Source organism: Suillus discolor (genome assembly GCF_016758755.1).
Source record: "Suillus discolor strain FC423 chromosome Unknown F5147scaffold_71, whole genome shotgun sequence".
In the NCBI taxonomy this organism is placed as follows: domain Eukaryota; kingdom Fungi; phylum Basidiomycota; class Agaricomycetes; order Boletales; family Suillaceae; genus Suillus; species Suillus discolor.
In genome coordinates this window covers 217,549-240,568 of record NW_024541318.1, presented here as the reverse complement: position 1 = coordinate 240,568, position 23,020 = coordinate 217,549, and the positions used below count along the sequence as shown (strand labels likewise).

The 23,020-nt window shown below is 45.4% G+C and overlaps 6 protein-coding genes across 6 annotated transcripts; all 6 read right to left on the bottom strand.

The window, feature by feature from the left end:
- Positions 1-11,152: 11,152 nt before the first annotated feature.
- Positions 11,153-11,475, bottom strand: F5147DRAFT_778489 (uncharacterized protein; the record flags this gene model as incomplete). The annotated part of the gene is made up of 2 exons (XM_041442141.1): positions 11,153-11,217; positions 11,283-11,475. The coding sequence occupies 2 exons, from the start codon at positions 11,473-11,475 to the stop codon at positions 11,153-11,155; spliced, it is 258 nt and encodes an 85-aa protein (XP_041288133.1).
- A 2,441-nt stretch (positions 11,476-13,916) lies between these two features.
- F5147DRAFT_656726 (uncharacterized protein) lies at positions 13,917-16,057 on the bottom strand (the record flags this gene model as incomplete). Its single annotated transcript, XM_041434155.1, has 6 exons — positions 13,917-14,110; positions 14,167-14,309; positions 14,429-14,481; positions 14,613-14,927; positions 15,091-15,714; positions 15,980-16,057. 6 exons carry the CDS (start codon positions 16,055-16,057, stop codon positions 13,917-13,919), a joined length of 1,407 nt encoding a protein of 468 aa, XP_041288132.1.
- Positions 16,058-16,474: 417 nt separating this feature from the next.
- On the bottom strand, positions 16,475-17,346 carry F5147DRAFT_584242 (uncharacterized protein; the record flags this gene model as incomplete). The annotated part of the gene is made up of 2 exons (XM_041431783.1): positions 16,475-17,142; positions 17,190-17,346. 2 exons carry the CDS (start codon positions 17,344-17,346, stop codon positions 16,475-16,477), a joined length of 825 nt encoding a protein of 274 aa, XP_041288131.1.
- Positions 17,347-17,547: 201 nt separating this feature from the next.
- Positions 17,548-17,763, bottom strand: F5147DRAFT_543344 (uncharacterized protein; the record flags this gene model as incomplete). Its single annotated transcript, XM_041430285.1, has 1 exon — positions 17,548-17,763. A coding segment is annotated over one exon (216 nt), but the record flags the coding sequence as incomplete, so codon positions are not given.
- Positions 17,764-18,088: 325 nt separating this feature from the next.
- Positions 18,089-19,437, bottom strand: F5147DRAFT_747643 (uncharacterized protein; the record flags this gene model as incomplete). Its single annotated transcript, XM_041439969.1, has 6 exons — positions 18,089-18,191; positions 18,245-18,723; positions 18,769-18,816; positions 18,863-19,091; positions 19,148-19,282; positions 19,337-19,437. 6 exons carry the CDS (start codon positions 19,435-19,437, stop codon positions 18,089-18,091), a joined length of 1,095 nt encoding a protein of 364 aa, XP_041288129.1.
- Positions 19,438-21,150: 1,713 nt separating this feature from the next.
- Positions 21,151-22,998, bottom strand: F5147DRAFT_778485 (uncharacterized protein; the record flags this gene model as incomplete). Its single annotated transcript, XM_041442140.1, has 3 exons — positions 21,151-21,286; positions 21,338-21,466; positions 22,715-22,998. 3 exons carry the CDS (start codon positions 22,996-22,998, stop codon positions 21,151-21,153), a joined length of 549 nt encoding a protein of 182 aa, XP_041288128.1.
- Positions 22,999-23,020: the final 22 nt, after the last annotated feature.

The window sequence follows — 23,020 nt, the reverse complement described above, 5'->3', positions numbered from 1 at the left end:
CCAGCCACATATCTACCTGGACAGGCCGGTACTGGCTGGGACACATTCTACAGCCTTTTGGCACATCCGGGGCACCACTTCTACGTCCAAAGTGACTGAAGGGTCTGAGTTCCGGGTCAAGTACAAGTGTAAAGAGTTAAGCTTGATGAAGGTTAAAAATATGTGACAGATGTGAGAAGCGAAGGCTTTCAGATGTGGCACATAGGAATTCTCAGACGCTCGAATAACCAGATACAAGTCACGTAAATTCAAGAACGCCAAAAGTACAATCAACTAGACGACCCTTCTCTTATACTGGTAGAGGTGCGAGGCTTGTGATTCTTTAGAATAAGCAGGTGATAAAGTAAAGGTTTCAGATTGCGTGACTCCCGAGTCTCCGATACGAGTAAGTCCGAAGGTAGACGTCACAGAACACTACCAGTGACATGCGTCACTATCAATCCAGTATTCCAGAACGTTAGAGACTTCAGCCGTGTGTTGGATACTAATTGGGATGGGATCCGCTAGCAGTAGAGTCGATGAGGAAATGAGGGGAGCGAATACACATGACGAGTGAGTGGTTTCTACTACGATGATGGCAGCGAGTAATAAGTTTGAATAAGATTTAGTATAAGATACTGAGTGTACCTCTGCAAGGTGCTTGAGAAGTCAGAAGCACCAGTCCATTTACTCTTCAGCCGCGCCTTCAACGTAGTGAAGCATGTATCTCCCGAATGCGTGACCATCCGAAGCTCTGTGTCGCTTCTTCTCAGTTCTTGCATCATGAAGCTTTAAGTCACACATCCATGAGCACCAAGTGTCTTTCACACATCACGTCCAGGATCAAAAAGCACAGCCATACTCGCGTCAGGAAGACAATGTGGTAGGCAAGGGAAACTGACGCAAAAAGACGATCCGTTTCTCCTTAGTACATCCAGCGACCCAATGACATAAAATTTACATACCACGACGAAACTTAACTTCACTCGAGCGCTAGATTTACACAGCTGTTTCTATCTGGAGTCGAAATAAATATAACGACGTTCTTATCCGCACATCTTAAATACTTCAACACTCACTGGCGCTCTTAAATGTTGGGGGCGGCATACCAATATCGTGTGCGTGAACCTCAGCGTTCGGGAAAGATTTCTACTCATATACATAGTTCGTCAAGTGCTCTTGTATGCCATATATCTATCTCACAACACCAAACAACTTAAATAATTATCACAACAAAGAGCTGAAATAAATAGAAACAAATCCTCCCACTTCCTGCAGACTACCCGCCCGTTACAGAACAATCACATCGAGAATGTCCTGGGCTACACGCTACTGCTAGTTTCCACGTGGACGTGCTCCTGGAAAGCAATTGAAGTCATAAGGTCATAAGGGTTGCCGTATCGGAGTTGGCCACGAGCTTGGCGCCATATTCTCGAATGCTAAGGATGAGGCGTGGTCCCAGCACAGACAGCTGTACCATGTCGAAGATTTGACCAAAACCACCATAAATCTGAACGTTCAGGGAAAATGAGTCCTATAGAATTGATGAGTCAGTAGGCACACATAGAGGTCGGTGATCAGCATACTGCTAAGAGTGTTGGAGAAAGCAAACCGACACGGAAGCAAGTGAGAGCAAAAAAGCTAGCACATGCAGAACATAAGAAAAATAAGAGAACCACATTAACATTATGAGCTCATCTCGCAAAGTAACGAACATGAGTTTGCATTAACACTGTAAAACAGTCTTCCATAACGCTTCTTGTTGAGCGTTGTCCGCAGTTTCACGGAAGTGCGTCACAGCAATCCAGACCGCGAGACACAGTGTAAGGACCTCCCATACAGTGCCAAGTATCCAAGTCATAGAAATCAGAAATAAGGAATCTCCCACATACGTAATCCCGCACAGATGGTTGCCGGAAAGAACCCATTCCTCTAGTATGCATCAATGAGTGTGGTGCAGTTAGATATTTCATACACAATTGAAGCTTACCCGCTGAAGTCTGCATTGTCGCAATTGTGCCCATCACTACATTGGCAATTGTGATAGCTAGAAAGATGACAACGAGAAATATCAGCACATTTCTGGATCGCTGATACATGGCATGTAGCCGAATGATCATAATGACTTGGATCATTATATTTCAGTTAAGTCAATATCACAGAGGTATATAGCTTACCCCCCAGTATTACTTCTACAATGTCACTCGTCCAATTAACCGCTGTTAGACATCATAAGGCCTGACAAATTCAGTCACATTAGTTCTCAGCTTCAGAGGATTATAGGCTCGAAACAAACTCACAACTGTGGAAGTCGTTATATTGAACCAACGAGTTATTCAAGAATGTCACTCACCCCTGCATGGTAGTTCAGTTGTTTGAACGGGGATGGAAGGCAACGGTGTGAAATACTCACTGCATATGTCATCGAAATTGTTGGAAGACTAACTGTATGCCTCCCGTTACAAGAAAGAAACAAGTCGATGCTGAGGAAACATACTCAACACCTTGATCCTGATTGTGAGAGAGGAATGAGTACAACACCAATGGCTTAGACGTCAAAACGTACACAGCGAATCCCATTGCAACATATCGTGCCTCAGACATGTTCATGTCAGTACAACCTGCTAACCACGCTTAAAATACCAGTTACATACAGTGGGATACAGAACGGTCATCATAGACCACCGTTGCCTCTGCCGCGAGTTAGCTGTCGCATTTTTACATGGTTCTTTGAATGTGGGGGTCTGCTCACCCAGATAAGTTCCACCTGCAAAACCGCTGTCAGCGACATGGTGCTCCTATCATGGTGTCGACCTACCTCTTGTCCAAACGTAAGTCCTAGAAATCCCATAATTTCAGTGGTCTTTTCATACTTAATCTTGCTTACCCCAATCATACACCACCGCAACACAGGCCGCAGTTGCAAAACCAGGGTTAATCGAGTCATCATGGATATCATGCGGTTGGCTTCGAACAAACCTTGAAAATAGGTGAGAATGATATTCGCATTGATGATTGGCCACAAGCTGGGATCGTTCGAGACTAGAGTCATATTATTTGGAGGATTGGAATGAGCTAGCGGGGGAACTTGGTGGTTGTATAATGGTCGCATTCGTGCTTGTTATACTACCATCCAGTGCTTGCACCGCTGAAGTGAGTTTAGATCAAAGTAGCAGTTGTTGATGAAATCATGTAACGCAGTAACTTGCGCGAAATATCTGAATGCCGTAAAGATAGAACTGTTCGTGATTTTGGAAACATGCCAGTGTGATGCAACCTTCGAGCTGTTCTTGACGGGGGCATGATATTCAGCCTCAGCTCATCAACGACACCATGTACTATCCAGCTCATTGATCTAACACAGGTTTTGACAACGCTCACGTCGACCTTCAGTGGTCCTCTGGCAGACATTTTCTCACAAGGTCAGCAATGCTTCTTCCTTGAAATTCACTCTACTTACTTGATACTGATACTTAATCACGACACGAGCGCAAATCAAGAACCTTTCTAATTCGTGTAGACGCTGAGACAACAAGTGTACATATGTGTCGTATCCAGTTTCCTGTAGAATATGATCATAATCAACGTGAGAGGCGGTCGTGCAAAGAAAGTGGGAGGTGATACAAATTGGCATAGAACGTCTGGGATGCAATGAGCGGAAGTTAGAAGTCTTGAAAGGATCGCCTTCTGCACCTATGTGCGTGTCACAGGAGCTTGCGAGGGTCAAACTGGATGACCTGTTGAAAGAGGACGGACACAGATGTTCAAACAGGAGTGCCGAACCTCAAGTTGGAATCGAGGACAGTGAACATGGCTCTGAGAAGCGTTTGATGAGCTAGGTGACGAAGGAGCAAGTGAATGTTCCGAATTGGTGAAAAGTCTGCCCATCTGTATGAGAAAGGCTTTGAAAATGAATAGTAAGAAAAGTGGGTGGTAGAGAAGGGAAAACGTACCGAGCAATGCTCTCCTTATAATCCGCCTTTGCAAACTGCTGTGAAACTAATGCTAAACTGTTTCACTCTGTTGCTCTTACATCTACCATGTCGAGCAATTAGTATGCATCGTGGTAATGGAATGGGGCCATTTGAGATATCCCGGGAGAGTGCCTTTGGTGGTAGAGATCACTGACTGCTCTTCCTTCTTTCGAACTCCGACTGTAGGGTCGGGCAGCACATGTACATGTGCTCTGCTTATGTGGCAGCAAGGAAAAAATTTGATGGCACACTGGGCCTGTCTGATAACTTGCCTCGCGAGTCGGGCATATGCACCGGTTTTTTGGGATATGTAACGTCGCCTAGCATGTAACTTGCTTATTCTAATAGATCTGTATGTTAAGAATACATTTCACTACACCAGTGAAATGAAACAACTGTCTTCAAGTAAAGTAGTAAAGTCGTTGCATAATTCGGCTGGCCGCGTGGTGCAAGTATGGGTAGGCAGCTAGCACTAGTAGAAACATTGCACAGAGCTACGTCTCTATCAGATAACATCAAATAACTTAAACAAATTCTTCCACCCCTGCAGACTACCCGCCCATCGCAAGAAAAAACATATCGAGAATGTGCTGCACTAAACGCTACTGCTAGTTTCCACATGGACGCGTTCCTGGAACGCAATCGAAGTCATAGCGGTAGCTATATCGGAGTCGGCCACGAGCTTCGCAGTGATATTCTCGAATGCTAAGGATGAGGCGTGGTCCCAGCACAGACAGCTGCATCACCTGAAACATTTGAGCGAAACCAAAATAAATCTGAACGTCCAGGGAATATATGTCCTATAAAATTGATGAATCATGGATGCACGTAGAGGTCGGTGACAGATCGGCATACCCCTGCGAGCGTTGAAGAGAATAAACTAGTGATCTGGAAGAAAGAGATGGCCAAAAAACTAGCACATGAAAAACTTCAGTGGAACAAGAAAAGCACGTTCATGTTGTGAGCTCACATTGCAAAGAAACTAACGTGAGTTTGCATTAACACTGCGAAACAGTCCTCAACGATACCTCCTGTTGAGCGTTGTCGCAGTTCACGGAAGTGCTTTATAGAAATCCGGAACCGCGAGACACAGTGAAAGGACCTCCCATACAGTGCCAAGTATCCAAGTCATGGAAAACAGAAATAAGGAATCTCCCGAATTGACAAACACGCACAGATGAGTGCCAGAGAGGATGGTTTCCTCTAGTATTTGTCAATCAGGGTGGTGCAGTTAGATATTTCATACATGATTGAAACTTACCCACTGAAATATGGCTTATCGGTATTGCGACCATTACTGCATTGGCAATTCTGATGGCCAGAAAGATAACAACGAGAAATATCAGCACCTTTCTGGATCGCTGATGCATGGCATACAGCCGAGTGATCATGATGACTTGGATGGATTTTCAATCAAGTCAATATCACAGAATCAGGGAGGTGTATAACTCACTGCCCAGTACTACATTTACAACGTCACCCGTCCAATTAAATGTGTCGTACATGATAAGGCCTGATAAATCCAGCAAACATCAGTCACTAGTTTCTGAGGGTCACAGGCATGAAACAAACTCACAACTATGGGAGTCGTTATGTTGAATCAACAAGTTGTTCGAGAATATAACTCACCCCCTACATAGTAGTTCAGTCGTTTGTACAGGAATTGAAAGCATCGGAGTGGAATACTCACTAAATTTGTCGTCGAAAATGTTGGAAGATTGCCTGTATGCCTCACATCACAAGAAAGAAACAGAATCTATGCTAGGAGACATACCCAACATGTTGATCCTAATCGTGAGAGATGGGTAATGAGCGCAACACCAATGACTTAGACGTCGAAACGTACACGCCAAATCCTATTCCAAGATATCGTGCCTAGGATAATTTCGCGTCAGTACAAGTTGCTAACAGTGCTTAAAAACATAAGCTACATACAACAAGATACAGAACGGTCATCAGCGACCAGCGTTGTCCCTGCCACGGATTAGTTGTGGTATTTTCACATCATTCTTTTGATGTGGGAGTCCGCTCACCCAGATCAGTTCCAGCTACATATAAAACTGTTGTCAGCGAGATGGCTGCTCCTGTAATGGTGTCGACCTACCTCTTGTCCGAACGTAAGTTCTAGAAACCCAAAATGTTAGTGGTCTTTTCATACTTAATCTCGCTCACCCCAATCATACACCACCGCAGCACATGCGGCAACTATGAAACAACAGCCAGGGTTAATCAAGTCATCACAGTGATCGTGCAGCTGGCTCTCCACGAACCTTGGAAATAGCTGCTAACAAGATTCGCATTGATGACCGGCCACCAACTGGAATCGTTCGAAACTAGAGTCATACTATCAGAGGATGGGAGTGAGTGAGCGGGGAAACTTGGTGGACGTATAACAATCGCATGCGTGCTTAATATAATACGACCATATAGCGCTTACATTACCGAATTAAGGTGTCCATGTCAGGGATGATATGATATCTGAAACTGAAGTGTTTCAGCATGATAAATCCAGGTAGAAAGGGAATGTACGCATCGGGGATATATCTTCTTACGACAGGAGCACAGCTGGTCTAATAAAAGGACATGCATGCAACTCAACACGCCGATCAATTTTGTGAAGGCAGTACGTGACAAATTGTGGCTGTGGCGTACCGGAAGCCCCCGAAGGTCCCGGTCAATACCGGATATACTATCGTGTTCTAAGCTTCCTCGAATTACTCGAGGCATTCATTTGATACTTGCCTTCGCCTATAGTCGTACTGATTTATTGCTGCCGCCCTCAATTGCTCGTCCGCTACATGACAACAGCACGGACTGGAAATTTTTCTATGCTAACAGCATATGTACGCTATTTTCATACTCCTGATGTCCGCCACTGACCTTCATTATTCAGATTCGTCGACAGAGACGTACTGAATGCTAGCACGATAAACTGTAACACGTCACCAGTATATATGCATCTTGTGTTCCACGTTATCGTGCACTCACTCAAACATCATCGATGCATCCGCACCCCCACAGAAAAAGATCCCAGCATGTTTTGGTGAGGCCATTTGCGCAAGAGCTGCAGGATCAGCAGGCCAGACTGGTAGCAAAACAGAAGAAAAACGAAGCACAGACTCGGAGAACCGAATAATTACAATCCGAAACCAACGCCAAAGCAAGTGAGAGCTTTCCTCTCAACGACAGATCAGAAACAATCTGCTCGTGTATCAAGGATGCTCGAAGCACATAAAGGCTGAATTCTCGTGCTTATACACCGATGTCGTCCCGATGTGATGCATGTGTGGGCTGTCAACTCTGTCACTGACATGGTTGCGAGGGAGGGCAAAGCGTCAAAAGAATTCTTGCAACCGTCTCACGAAGATGTTAGACCGGTGGTCTTTGGATAGAATACAGGTGAGAGCTCAAGGCATAGCACCAACTCTGTGCAGGCTGTTGGAGCAGGTAAGGTTCGATGAGTGCCTCACCTGGACGTAATCATGGACTGGTAGGTACGAGTCTTTGATATATTATGCACAGGCCTCGTTTACGAACCCCATCTTATGCAGGCATTCACAACTATACTCTGCATACCTCCTCAAAGTCGTAATGAACATTCTAGTAAATTCCAACCCATGATGTGCCCCACCCTCTTGCGTGCGGGGCATCACGCTCCATGGTTAAGTCACAGTAGAGAACTTACACTTTGTTCTGGACAGTGTCCAGTTGGCTATCCTGAGTCGCCGCTCTCATCAACCTAGCGTGGGCCCATTTTCAACGCGACATTCACAAGGACGTTCACGATGCGACTCTATATGCTGCAATGCTCTTGCATCGCATCCAGATTTTGCACGATCAGCCCGAAAATCCCATATCTTTCTACCATCTCGCCCAAGTGCTGACTTGGTACCACAATAGGAAACGTGCTGGTGCTAACAACCAACATATATGTAACGAACTTCTCGAACAAACACCACACTGCTCAGGCATATTTCCTTGAATACGAGTAGGATTTATTCATGTACTCAGTGATATGTAAGTATACTCTCATGTCAGTGACGAACGAGAGAGTATATATGCCACTCCTTCGACTTCAAAATTTCGTGCAAATTTTGTCTAATCATTGTTCATTTGTTCCTTACCCTGAATCATCCATTTTGTTTCAACGACACCTGGAAATTAGCTCCAAGTCGGGCCGTCTGCACTCGCGTGCTATTTACTCTCGTCGTCCCAATTTCAACGCCGTTGATGGCACTGCAGTACCAGATCCGCTTGGGCACAACATAGTAGCTTAATCAACGAGCCAAAGTCCTGGTAAAGGTGCTCAGTGCGTGACTCTGGAACGGCTAGCGCGAATGGGGATGCTGAATAGTACTCCTCATACGAGCTCCCATTTTCAGGGATGGCATTAGGGGTGAACAAGCTTCCACCAGCCGCTACGACTATGACAGCACTACCAAGATCGCGTGCATGAAGCTCAGCGTCGGGATAGATATCTCCTCGTAGGTCGTCAAGTGCTCCTGTACGGAATATATCTATTTTGCAACATTGAACAACTTAAATAAGTACCACAACAGAACCTGGAATACATAAAAACAAATTCTTCCACTCTCTGCAGACTACCTGCCCATTACAAAGCAATCATATCGAGAATGTCCTGCGCTACACGCTACAGCTATTTTCCACATGGACGCATTCCTGGAAAAAAATCGAAGCCATAACCGTTGCTGTATCGGAGTCAGCTACGAGTTTTGCGTGATATTCTCGAACACTAAGGATAAGGCGTGGTCCCAGTACAGACAGTTGCACCGTTAGGAATGTTTGAATGAGACAGATATACAATTGAATGCCAAAGGAATTTTCGTTCTATAGAAATGATGGATCATGGTCACACGTAGAGGTCGGTGATAGATGGGCATACCAGTAAGAACTTTGGAGAGAGAAAACTGATCTCGAGGGAAGAGACAACCAAAAAACTAGCGCAAGCAAAACTTCAGCAGAACAAGAAAATCCATTCACATTATGAGCTTACCTTGCAAAGTAACTAATGTGAGTTTGCATTAACACCGCGAAACAGTCCTTCATAATACCTCCTGTTGGGCGTCCTCGTAGTTCACGGTAGTTCTTGACAGCAATCCAGACCGCGAGACACAGTGTGAGGACCTCCCATACAGTGCCAAGTATCCAATACATGCCCTCCAGAAATAGGGAATCTCCCGGATAGCTAATTGTGCACTTATAGATGCCGGAAAGAATGTATTCCTCTGGTACATATCAGTGAGCCTCTTAAGCATTTGATATATAATCAAAGCCTACCCCCTGAAATCTGCGTCGTCATGATTGCATTGATCACTTCCATGGGGATTCTGATGGCCAGAAATATGACGAGGAGAAATATCAGCACTTTTCTAGATCCCTCATACATGGCATACAACCGAGCGATCGCGATGACTTGCATGATGTTTCAATCAAGTCAATATTATGGAGGCGTATAGCTCACCGCCGAGTATTATATATACGACGTCAGCCGTCCAAGTAAGTACGTCGATCATGATAAGGCCTGAAAAATCCAGTAAAATTAGTTCTCAGCTTTGGAGGATCACAAGCTCGAAACAAACTCACAACTGTGGGAGTCGTTATGTTGAACCAACGAATTGTTCAAGAATATCACTCACCCCTGCATCGTAGTTCAGTCGTTTAGATGAGAATAAAAGGCATCGGTGCAGAGTAGTACTCACTACATCTGTCTTCGGAATCGTCGGAAGACTGACTGCATGCCGCCCGTCACAAGAAAGAAACAGGATCTATGCAAGGAGACGTACTCAACATGTTAACCCTGATGGCGAAAGACAGGTAATGAGCGCAACACCAATGGCTTGAACGTCAAAACGTACAGAGAGAATCCTATTGCAACATATCGTGCCTATGAAACGTTCCCGTCAGTACAACTCACTAACCACGGTAAAAAATACAAGGCACGTACAGTGAGATACAAAACGGTCATCATAGACCACCGTTGCCTCTGCCGCGAGTCAGTTGTCATATTCTTTAAGCTTTTCATGCGAGAGTCCGCTCACCCAGATTAGTTCCACCTATAAAACTGTTGTCAGCGAGATGGCTGCTCCTGCAATGGTGTCAACCTACCTCTTGTGCGAACGTAAGTCCTAGAAATCCCATGATGATTGAGTGGTTTTTCATATTTAAATATTGCTCACCCCAATCGTATATGACCGCAGCACAGGAGACAACTGTGAAACCATGGCCAATGTTAATCGATTCATCGGGGTCATGATGCGGCTGACTCTCCACGGACCTACGAAATAGCTGTAAAAAATATTCTGATCGATGGTTGGCCACCAACTGGGATCGTTCGAGACTACAGTCATACTGTGAGAGGATGGGGTGAGCGAGCGAAGGAACTTTGTGGGCGTATGACGATAGCATTAGTACCTGATATACCACTATCTAACGCTTATGTCACCGAAGTAAGGTGCGAAAATGATTGAACGCCGCAAAAGATCCCAGAACTCTTTGTAGTCTAGCGCCATGTTTTAAATCTTCTTTGGGTATAGCGAGGGTTCGGACTGCCTCGGCCCATCAATGACACCGGCCCGTTGATGTCATCTAATCACTGATCTAACACAGGTTTGGTTCGGTGGCGCCCCAAGTCGACCTCGAGGCAAAAATACACAATCTTTTGTGTGCACGCTGATTAGTACAAATGCGACCAAAAGTACATACATGCGTCGTATCCAATTCCTTGTCATAAAACACGATCAACGTGTGGCGACGAGGGCAGTCGTACAGAGAAGGGAATAGAATGGCGGTTGTACAAAAGAGGAGGGGGTTGTTGTACAAGGAAAGAGCGGTAGTTTTAGACAGGAACGGAGGCAATAGGAAATGTGATGACGAAGAGGCGATGATGGTACAGCTTGAATGCGAAGTTAATGAATGTGTGATGATCCAGTTTGGTGGTTCATAAGCAAGTAATGACGGAATTGAATAAATACACTGGTGATAGAAGATCAAGCTCGTCGACGAGCTTGAGGAGCGAATAGCTGGAGAGTGAGAATCGAATAGAAATCTTCCCTCTATTTGTAATCTAAACCCGTCCCAAGGAGACGCACAGACCGATATTGATGAGATCAAGAAACCCAAAAAAAAACAGGGAGTGTGAACTGCGTGTTTTGTGGCAGAGCGAGAGTGACAGTGGTTGCTTAAAGCGGAGAACGAAGGAGCGCATTATCATGCGTAATGGCGAACGAGCGAGTGTGTAGGCGTCCTAATAAATGCAGAATGAAATATGGATCGTCAGCAGATACAAGGCGAGAGACATGCGATACATACCTTTGACGATTGGAAAACGAAAAAGACAGGTCAGGAGCGAAGGGATGGGCGGGAGGAGATAAGCGGAGGAAATAGGAAGGACGTCAGAGTGCGAGGTGAAGGCGAACAAGACAAAATGTAAACAAAGTACCAAAACCAGGTCGGTTTTCAAAAAGGCGACAGCTAGAGAATATTGAGAAAAATAAGCAACCATAAGTGAGTAGCAACCTGCGAACGCTGAATAAAAGAGACGCAAAGGAAAAGATACGTCAACCGGAAAGGAAAGAACATCTTGGGGAAAGAAAGAGCTCGCCAGATGAAGGAGAAAATACTCGCGTGGCGCGTCCAAGGTCTACGTCGATCAAACCAAGATTAATATTCAACGCACACTGCTGATCAAAGGTAAGGTAGAAGACGGGAAATTTCGACGAACCTCACGTGATAATCGTGACGAATGAGTGACATCGAGCTTTAAATCTATTACAGTCGTGGACAAACAAAGTCATCTAGTTTGGTATCTCGACAATATGAATTTTTTGGGCCAAACTAACATCAGATTCGGATTCAGGACCTCAAAATAGGTCTAAAAACGACTCTTTCAATCTTTTCCCACGACATTTTTAGTGTGCCAAATTTTTTGGTCATTTGAACAACGCTACTACCTACGACAAGACTGCCTCAATTGCCATCATCGCATGCTGAGTGACTTGACAGTGTCGCTTCTGTTCACAGACAGCCCATTCTGCTGCTTTTCCAGTCAATCCAATCCTATATGCACTCATAAAACGATATGTCCGATTGATGAACTGCCAGATAACCTCAACTGGACATGAATCTAAGATTTCCTGTGCCGCTCGTTTTGCAGCCGCAAAATTTGGCTTCAACATTTGACGATAACAATACTTGCACCAACCCCAGTACTGACTTGACAATCAAACACTTTCCAATGTCTAGAAAGTGATCCACGCACCATCTCAATTGGATTGAGCTAGCAGTGAAACTTTGGTAGAAAGATACACTCATGTCCTGCGCCGCTGATGAGCTCTTCGAGCATTGATATTTGACAGTGGAAGTCATCCTGTCGACTCAGTAGCCATGCCATGCAACAATCCGTGTTGTTGATGGGACAGACAGGTGAGCACTTTGTCCGCATGCCATCCACATTAAATCTGCGCTCTTCAAGGACCATTTTCAGGCCCTTTGGCTTCCCGGATGTGTCCGTCATCTTCTGAACAAGTCCACACTTTGAAATGTCGGGATTATTGTAAGGGATGACTGTATTGCGCAATGACCACGAGCCATGATAGTTGGGATGAGAGGTACGAAAGAATTTTTCGGGCGCCATTTCACTCCACTCATATAACCTTCTGAGTATAGCTTCGACATTGACTTGATGAAAGGAGTTCATTTCTGATTTTTTCATGATTTTTAGCAATTTTTTTGGGGGTGTGCCAAATTTTTGCACCCAAAAAGTCAAATATGCTGTTATGAAAAATTGGCTCATACCATTGTGTTCTAAATGTTGTTTAGAGTACTATTATACTATTTTCGACATTTCCTGTTAGATTGGTAAGGCTACAAAATTCAGTCACCAAACTAGATGACTTTGTTTGTCCACGACTGTAACAATTCCACCTATGATTCCCACATATCTGAATTAGTAAAGTGGCCTCACGGCACTCTCTCTGCCACTTAATTAAGCTTATTTGCATTGGTATCGAGCACCGGCAGTGCGCCCCAGCTGGTCTCAGTCACTTATGAGTGTTTTCTCCAACAGCCTTGACTTCTCTTTCCGGTATGTCTTTCCCAGGCCGATTTTGGCAATCGTACTGACACAAACAATGTCGCCAATGCCTGCCAAACAGCGTGCTCACCGTCTACCATGATGAGCTCCCACCTCCCGCCAAATTTCACCATTTCTTCCAGCATTTTTGGTGGTACACAGAGACTATAGACCCGTCTCTATTTCTACATCATTGGACCGAGTCTGGCTCTGCTTCCTGCACACATAGCCCCTGCAACAAATCAACAAGGTAACGTTAGACACTTCATAGCCTGCTTGTTGCCACTAACGCTCACTACAGGGACTACACATCATCCATGCCTGGTACACGAAGACTATATGCCTGTCTCTATTCCTACGTCAACGGACCGAGTCTGGCTCTGCTTCCTGCACACATAGCCCCCGCAACAAATCAACAAGGTAATGTACAACACTTCATAACCTGCTTGTTGCTGCTAATGCTCACTACAGGGACTACACATCATCCATGCCCGGTACCCAAAGACTATACACCCGTCTCTATTCCTACATCAATGGACCGGTCTGGCTTTGCTTCCTGCACACAAAGCCCCCGCAACAAATCAACCAACTCTGTGGGAACACGTTCAACACTGTCGCAGTCTTCGACTCTTTCATTTGACAGTACAATGATGGCGCAAGTACTTCAGTGCTCTGTGTGAGGGACCCTGTAGATTCTCAGGGCAATTATTTGATGGTACGATGACGGGACGAGTACTTCAGCACTCTGTGCGAGGGACCTTGTAGATTCTCAGGGCAATTGGCTAAGTACAGAGGCTTGAGAGCTTCGAGCTGCATGAAGTATTGGTCAAACAGACAACCAAAGGTAAGGCAGCGAGTACACACCTCTTCTCTCACCAACTGGAAGCTCTGGGAACATTAGCAGCACGCGATCTAGTAGTGATGTTCGGAGGACGATCCTGAGAACTCTTCTTGACTTTGTCAAAGTCAATTATAAGCTGCGCCTTCTCCTCAGTGGTAAGTTGATGGTACTTAGTTTCGCCCTTCGCGAGATCAGCGATATTTGACTTCTCACTGAAGCTTTTGTCTAGAACAGCCGTAGTTAGCATCAAACGCAGCAGTCGTACTATGGGAAAAACTTACTGGCATTGTTCTGGATGCCTTTGAAGTGCATATAGGCATGCCAGGCACTTGTCTTGTTGCGTTTGTGGTGGTGGATAACAGAACCAAGCGATAACCTCTCAAGGTAGCGGCAGTCGAGGTTGTTTAAACTTAGACTGCCAAATCTGTGGCCTTCGCATTAATGTAATTGAGAATGGCTCGAACCTCTTGGTCCTCATCAAGGCATTTAGCCCGTTGCCGCTCTGTCAGTTGCTGACGTACTTCTTTCGATACTTTGACATACTGGGGTGCGTGTTCAAGGAACCAACCAGCGAGGATTGTGCGAGCGAGCAGTTCCTGGGAGCACCATCACAGTGATTCTGACGGGGAATGAGGTGACAGGCTGAGAGGTCGAATAGCATTTTAAACAAATCATACAAGGCCAGATTAAAAAAACAATGTTACAAAAAGTATTATGAGAGCGACACCTGAGAATCAGTCAACATAGCATTTGCAATAGCCTCTGCGTGCTCCTCCAAGATCTCAGCAACTTCCTGCAATTTCAAAAACCACCGCTTTGGAAGGTAATCTTTGCCGATTGATATGCAGACCTGATGAAAATGATCTGGGTAGCCTAGCTCTTCTAGGACTACCTCCGTTTCATTCCCAAAAGGAACAAGCGTCAGCACACTATAATGCCGCAAATCAGATGGGGGCCTAGCAGTGATCGACGTGGGTGTGGGTAATTTGAAGGATGTGCTTTTGCTCCTCGTAGGAGTTGTAGGAGGGTAATGTCTCCAGGCCTGGTCACTTGTTGAAGGAGGGTAACATATATCGTCACTGTTTGACGCAGGGTAACATCTCTCAGCCTAGTCACTGCTTGAGGACTGGTTGAAAATGGCAGGGATCATTGGCTGAGTGACCAGTTAGACGATAGTGCCACTGGGAAAACAAACTTAAATTTACCTGACATGCACTGTGATCATGTGCTAATACGACAGTCCTCCTACTTGGTCCCTCTTTGCGGACCTGATGACCCTTGCTCTCCTGAGTATGCATTAATCGGATCTGAGTTGGCTTCCACGTGATTCTGCTGTCGTAGGATGGTATATACAATAAGATATTGGAGGTCGAAGTCATGAGACCTTCTAAAGAGCCTCGAGGACGTCCATAAAAAGTGAAATGCGCTGATGATGGTGAAATAGGTGAGGGAATAAGAGGTGTGGTATCAGCTTGTTTGCCTTTTGACGTTGTTTTGCCTTTCGAAGGCATTTGAGAGACTGGGCCACTGCCTTTCCAATTGTTGCGAATACGATTTTCTGCGAAGGCTTGGGCCAAAGGTGTTGCGTAGTTAGCGATGAAGAGTTGAGAAATTTGAGCGACAACCAAGTGAAGCTCACGATGCTCCGAGAGCACTTTGGGATTGATATAGACTTCAGCCTTGAGGTTCTCAGGAGAGATGTCCAAGCCTGGAGGTGTAGCACCAGGATGATGCAGGACAATTGTTGAACCACCTGTCAACCTATCTAAAGCAGTGCACTGAACATGCAGTTCAGCGGAAGGAAAGGTCTGGATAGGAGATGACACTTGCTAGGTCAAATATAGTGTGCAATATCTGCTCTGCATGAATCGCTCAAGCCCTCCAATTATCTAGCCTCTGCTCCTCTGTAGCCGTCTGAGTTTTAGAAAACCCAGTGAGATAGTGTTCGCTAGTAAGTGGATGAAAGCCTTTGTTCTGCTCTAGATGCCCGTCATCATTGTGAAATCCATGAGTAACCAAAGATAAGAGCACTGAGTTCCAGCGATGGTCGTATCCAGCAATTGATTGAATATATTCAGGGCAAGGAAATAGAACCTTGCACTCTTCAAAGCCACCAACTGTAGGAGATCTGTTGTATGTAGAGGACTTCCAGTCTAACAGGTTAGAGGACATGATGGACAGACTGAGACCAGCCTTAGGTTGCAATGAGGCAATAGCATTTGTAAGATGCAGTGTGGCAAATATATAACTCAGACAGTATGCTAATATCTGTGCATTGATGAAAGTGAGGATTTATGATGCAAATTTGTGGTATATAATTCAGTACTTGATAGAGTGAGTTCAAGCACTGCAACAATAGAATGACTTAATATTGTGCTGTAATGATACAGTAACTCACTCTATCAAGTACTGAATTATATACCACAAATTTGCATCGTAAATTCTCACTTTCATCAATGCACAGATATTAGCATACTGTCTGAGTCACTGAATTCAAATATGTGCGGTGCTCCAGATGTTTCATTTTCATGGTCCAATGACACAATCCAGCGAAGGCATATTGTGATCTATTACACAACAATGGTATGACTATTCTGTAAGTTCCAAGTCCACACGGTGATGATCTAGTCCCTCGATGTAAGCTTGTACATCTTCCAACTGTTGCCCAAGCTCTGTGTCATCCCCATCTCCGTCCTCTCTATCCTGTTCATGTGGCACAGCTTCATAGGGATAAGCACACGCAACATCAACCCGACCTACACGAGTGCCAGGACTCTTTGGCCCACTGTAACCAGGAAGCTGCATAATCTGCGGCATGTGCCAAATGTGACGTGCATTGATGCACCGAAGCTGTGTCCAGCGACGCTGGAGTTCGGCTGCAAGGGGTGGGTCTTTGGACTGAAGTTGTGCGATGGTGCGGGGATAATCAATGGCATCATCTCGCATCTTTGTGAGTAATTGTCCAACCTCGACATTCAGCCGACGAATCTCTTCATTAGCACGCTGGTGCTCAAAATATTGTGTAGACGTGTGTCGGTAAGATGGGTTGGCCCATATCTTTGACTGGATCTCCCCATCTGTTTCCTGTAACAAGTCAAATTTGGCAAGGAAAGAATACTCTACAATCTGGTCCCATTGTAATGGGGGGCGGGGAGGGCTTAGGAGAGCAGCATATTTGTTGTATCGAGTAAGGGCGTTTCGAATTGCATTCACACGACTTTTGAGCGCCTTGGAGATTTGAGTGCGAAGCTTATAACCTACGAAGACAAGTGTTAAAAATGTGAAATATATTGTCAAGTCTTACCTAGTCCACTCATTTGCAGCTTAGTCAACTCAAGCAGACGCATGATGACAAGACGTTCAACGTCATCTACAGCCTTGTGGAACAGCCGATTGGTAATGCGTGATTGTGCCTTGATCTGCTCTGGGTGGTCTGGACCCCATCTCAAGTCAAGGGCCATTTGATGTTCATAATTGATGACAACCTCGAGCTTCTGATCGTGTTTGTTAGTAGCATGCGAATGACGGCGGCGTATGTCACCAGATTCCCTTGTAGAATAATTGAGCCGTAAATCAAGGGTACTGAACTCCACATGCACGGATTCATATGAATGCCTTACATAATATTAACATCAGTTTCTGTGTGTGGCCAAACAAAAAACTTACTGGGCCTTGTCATACTCATTCAATGCTTTCACATAGTCAACTTCAATGCTGGATTCTTCCTTCTTGCGTGCAAGGCATTGTAAAACCTGGTGCTCGTCCTTGAGATCATCTTCAAAGTTGGGCTTGAGGGCAGCATTTGACGCATGGAAGTTGGCGAGGAACACGTTTGTTGTAGAGATAATTGTCAGCGCTTGGACGTAATTATTATAGATGAAGTCAGCTACATTCAGCGTTAGCACGAACTCTGCAAAAATGATGTGACATACATAGGGCTGCATATTTGTTCAAATCAGCAAAAGAGAAATGTTGATCAAGTGCTTGGTGGCGATGGAAATCTGTGGCATTTCGAATTTGGGCAGCAAGTGCATTAGATTCAGAGAAGACCAGTTCACAGGTCTTGAAATCTTCTTTCCCAGCGCCAACTTTATACTTCGAATGGTGCTCTACTTGGCAAAGACAGTTGTGAGCATGCCCGTGAAAGGCAGGCACAATGCCCTGCAGGTTTAGGCATTTTGCATCATCAGCAAGTGAACTCCGTCATATAATCTTTTCGAAGGCACACTTGATATCATACCCATAAAGTATATTGCTGCCAAAGACGTCCATGAGCTTCTTCATGCTAGCGATCGGGTATTTCATCCTGTCAATGCATTAGCCTGCATATCAAACGTCAGATAAGTGAAACCGAAATACAGTTCGCCGCTTCGGACCATATCACAGATGGTAAGGAGAAAACCATGTTGGCACACTGTGACAAATATCCCAGACTTCTTAAATATAGCGAACATTTTCTTGCGTGATTTGGGCGCTGCATTACGCCAGCGGTCAACACATATTGTGGGTGGCTCTGCAGAATCGTTCGAGTCCGGTTCATCTATCCATGGATCATCAGGGTCACTAGGTTGTTGCCTAGCTTGATGTGCCCGAGGAGATCGGACTTTGTCTTTAAATTGGTCAATGTACGACTCCATGAGCCAGATTGGCGATAGCCCTGAGCGAGGGTCAAGACGTTCCTCACCGCTACGTACTGCGGGATCAACAAGTTTTGCTGAGTTATTCCCATCACATGCACACAGAATCGAGAAGTCCAGAGTCGGCTCATCGACCAGCTTATATTGGCAAGCTGGGCAAGAATTGAGCATGTGCCAATTCTCTGTGTCACGTCCAAGGAACTTGTCCAGTCAGCTATTGATGCGACGATGTATTTAAAGATAGACATCAAATGCAGTGCGCATCTGTTCGGCTAGGTGCCGATGATAACTAAGCTAGGGCAATCTAAGAATATGTATGAGAGGGTGACAAAACACTCACGTCATGCATGAAGCAAAGCATCTTTGATGCAGCGTGGATACTGAACCTTGGGCATACGCGATGACTTTGTCGGAACACGTCAAGGGTATGAATGGTGATCGCAACCATTGGGCGAGTAGGCGAACTGCCTATGCAGCCATAACGAAGTAAGGACACATTGATGAATGGAGAAAGTGATCTAAAAGTTTGGACACAACGCTCTAAGAGAACATTAGATGTGCGAACACTACTGTAATAGACAGCATACCAAAAATATCAACAACTTCAATGCTAAAATTCTCCGACTCAGTGTCAGAGATTGGAGGCAGAGTGCAGGCCTGCTTGTATGCCAAAAAAGCATCTGTGAGATCATCATATTGTGATGTCCACTCTGCGACCTGATGTGCCACTCGTCTGCTGCGATCGCGGGTGTCAAGTCGTCTATTCATCAATTTAGTAAGAGAAGATCGTATGCAGAGATAGACGAAGTAATACCGTGTTTTTGTCATTGTAAGCGTCTCGAGCTCCCGGTAGAGTAAAAGTTCATCTCCACCGTGACTGACTGAGAACCCTTCCTTGCCGGGAGTAGGGACCATAGAATCTACATCCATGAAATAAGTCGAGAAGTCAGTGAGGTCGAAATTGTCCGATGGCGTTTGCAATGACATGTTCGGTCCACCACTCTCTGTGCTTAACAAATGCTCACGCTCCACCAAAGGAAGTTCTGAGAGACGGCATCAGGAGAAACATAATGGAAGTATGAATGGGACATACTTTTGAGGAGAGCAGAGCAAACTTCATGGGCGTCCTGTTCACGTTCTCGAATGGCTCCAGCATGCAGTGTTTTGACTTTTCCCCCGCCACCAACATGAACAATGCATCGTCTTGAAACGCCACCCAGGGAATTGCGACTGGCAGGCATGGGGAACAGGTGGATGGTGTGTAGTCACTGTAGTGAGCGTTAGCAGCAAGAGGACATTATGAAATTTCGCACGTTACCTTGTTGATTTGCCGCAGGGGCTATGTGTGCAGGAAGCAGAGCCAGACTCGGTCCATTGACGTGGGAATAGAGATGGGCATATAGTCTTCGTGTACCGGGCGTGGATGATGTGTAGTCACTGTAGTGAGCATTAGCAGCAATGAGCAGGTTATGAAGTGTCGTACGTTACCTTGTTGATTTGTTGTGGAGGCTATGTGTGCAGGAAGCAAAGCCAGACTCGGTCCGTTGACGTAGGAATAGAGACGGGTGTATAGTCTTTGGGTACCGGGCATGGATGATGTGTAGTCCCTGTAGTGAGCATTAGCAGCAACAAGCAGGTTATGAAGTGTTGTACATTACCTTGTTGATTTGTTGCGGGGGCTATGTGTGCAGGAAGCAGAGCCAGACTCGGTCCGTTGACGTAGGAATAGAGACAGGCATATAGTCTTCGTGTACCAGGCATGGATGATGTGTAGTCCCTGTAGTGAGCGTTAGCGGCAACAAGCAGGCTATGAAGTGTCTAACGTTACCTTGTTGATTTGTTGCAGGGGCTATGTGTGCAGGAAGCAGAGCCAGACTCGGTCCAATGATGTAGAAATAGAGACGGGTCTATAGTCTCTGTGTACCACCAAAAATGCTGGAAGAAATGGTGAAATTTGGCGGGAGGTGGGAGCTCATCATGGTAGACGGTGAGCACGCTGTTTGGCAGGCATTGGCGACATTGTTTGTGTCAGTACGATTGCCAAAATCGGCCTGGGAAAGACATACCGGAAAGAGAAGTCAAGGCTGTTGGAGAAAACACTCATAAGTGACTGAGACCAGCTGGGGCGCACTGCCGGTGCTCGATACCAATGCAAATAAGCTTAATTAAGTGGCAGAGAGAGTGCCGTGAGGCCACTTTACTAATTCAGATATGTGGGAATCATAGGTGAACAATTCAGTAACTCTAGTTCTCAAAAATCTGTTCCACCATTCGCTAGATAAATGAAAAACGAAACTTTTCGTGGTTTCAGAATAGAACTACCTGCAGAAATGAGAGAGTTAGTAGTTAATTACAGCTCTGCACCAAACAGCTTAGATTCGCAAGTCAAAACTACAACTCCAACAAACACAGCAACTCGGCTCACAGAAGGCATGGCACCACGCAAACACCTCCACAGCATATGGATTTCGAACTTACAGTCAAAGAGAGCTAGGGTCCAAGTTGAACAAAGCTTGGAGAAGGCACACGCTCAAGTTGTAAATCAAATAATAAGAACCAGACATGAAGGCTTGATGTTTTCAGCAGGCACATGGGCCTGTTGCTTTTGAAGATGTCGAGCATGGTGTTTCAGTGCGGGGAGCTCAAAGAGTTTAGTGCGAGGAAGTTGAAGAGGGGGATGACCTCATTGCGATCCAAGGAGTGCGCTGGCGCGAAAGAGATTAGCCTGCTGGCACATTCCTTCTGGAAGAGATTGGTGATGCCCCTGGTGTGATGAGTAATGATGCCATTTGCACCGTTGATGAGGAAGACTTACCGAGATTCGATGGGAATGATATGGATGCCAGGAGCGAGTCTGATGATGAGAGTGAGGTGGGCGCTGACAACGGCATCAATCAGAATGAGGCAGACGCTGACAATGGCATCAATCAGAATGAAGCAGGCGCTGATGATGGCAACCATCAGAATGCACCATCTGCAGGCAATAGCACTATAATGATACATCATATATGTGCTATAAGCCATAAAATGCGATACATCCCATGGATTACTGACCCATTGTCCACAATGATGTATCAGTGATACATCACCCCATCCAGTTGCTTGGAACTGCTGCCTGGCTTCTTTTAGCTGACAAATCACAGTATTCGAGCTGCATTTGATTCTCGCCCGGTCCCCTCACTTCTTCCCTCCGGTGTACCCTTTGTCATCAAATGCCAGCGCTTCTTGTTCCTTGGTTTGCCTTCTTCTTCTTTTGGACATAAAGCAGTTATTTATACTTCAGTCACTCAGCTCGGCGCCGTGTGCTGGGTGGATTTCCGATCCCTTCATCTCTTCCGCTTGTTCTCCACCTTCCTTCCGAGTCTGGTCATACCTAGGCCTCATCGATGTTGCATCACTGAGCGCAACCTTTGTCTCGCGAAGCCCCGAAGGATTCCAAAGCTACAAAACTAACCACTCGAGTTTCAAAGTTAGAACAGCGTAAGGCTGCGGTATGTCATAACATCATCTTCACGCGCATATATTCATGTCCATTGCAGGAATATGACGAGGAGATGATGTTTCTCATATTGATTCATTCACACTGACTGATAAAGACACGACGAGAAAGCAACTACTCTTGTAAGTACTTCATTCTCTCAATTGACACCTTTCTAAATCATCATCTAGGTTGCTAGTGACATCACACTTTCGAGCTACTGTTCAACATGTTTTCGAGCCGGTGTCCGCATTTTTTAGCTCTTTTTGTACTGCTTTTGTACCCCCATTACCTGCGCGTGTGCCCTAGCTATTGCATATCTTTCCTTGATATATCGCAGTCTGTGTTAGTATCCATCATGATGCATTAGCTAAATATAGATCTGGCTAGGAAATTTTATCAAGTCCGAGCGCCTGACCACTCAAGCTACACACTAAGTTTAAAGCGCGAGTTATAGACACAAGATGTATGACTGCTTGAGGCTAACTAAGAGAGAGCATGAAGATCAAGACATTATCTCATTCAAGAATATATGATAAGGTAGTTACTAGTAGACATCAGGAAAACAACAAAAACGGCACGCAATCTCAGAGCTATGAAACGGCGCGCACATAACACTGTCTCAACACAACCCATAGCAGAATCAAGCCCTGGTCCGTCTACATGCAAGTCATTAGTTTATAAACACTGGAGATCACGCTGCTGGCAACATACTTTGCTTTCCGGTTACTATTGCTCTCGTCGTGGCCACGCTTTGTGGAATGAGCATGTTCATCATGGTTACCACCAATAGCGTTAGCCACCATGTTGCGGGTGGAGGGTCTGTGCACTCGACCAGTGCGACGAAGGCATGATTCACTCTCCACATGAGGGACATGTCCATGCGAAGTGTTGACGGAGGGGAGTTGTACTTGCCCATGTGAACCATCGATGGAGGGGAGTACTTGCTCGTGCATATTGACAGAGGGGGATTGTAATTGTACATGTGAACCGTTCATGGAGGGAAGTACTTGCTCATGT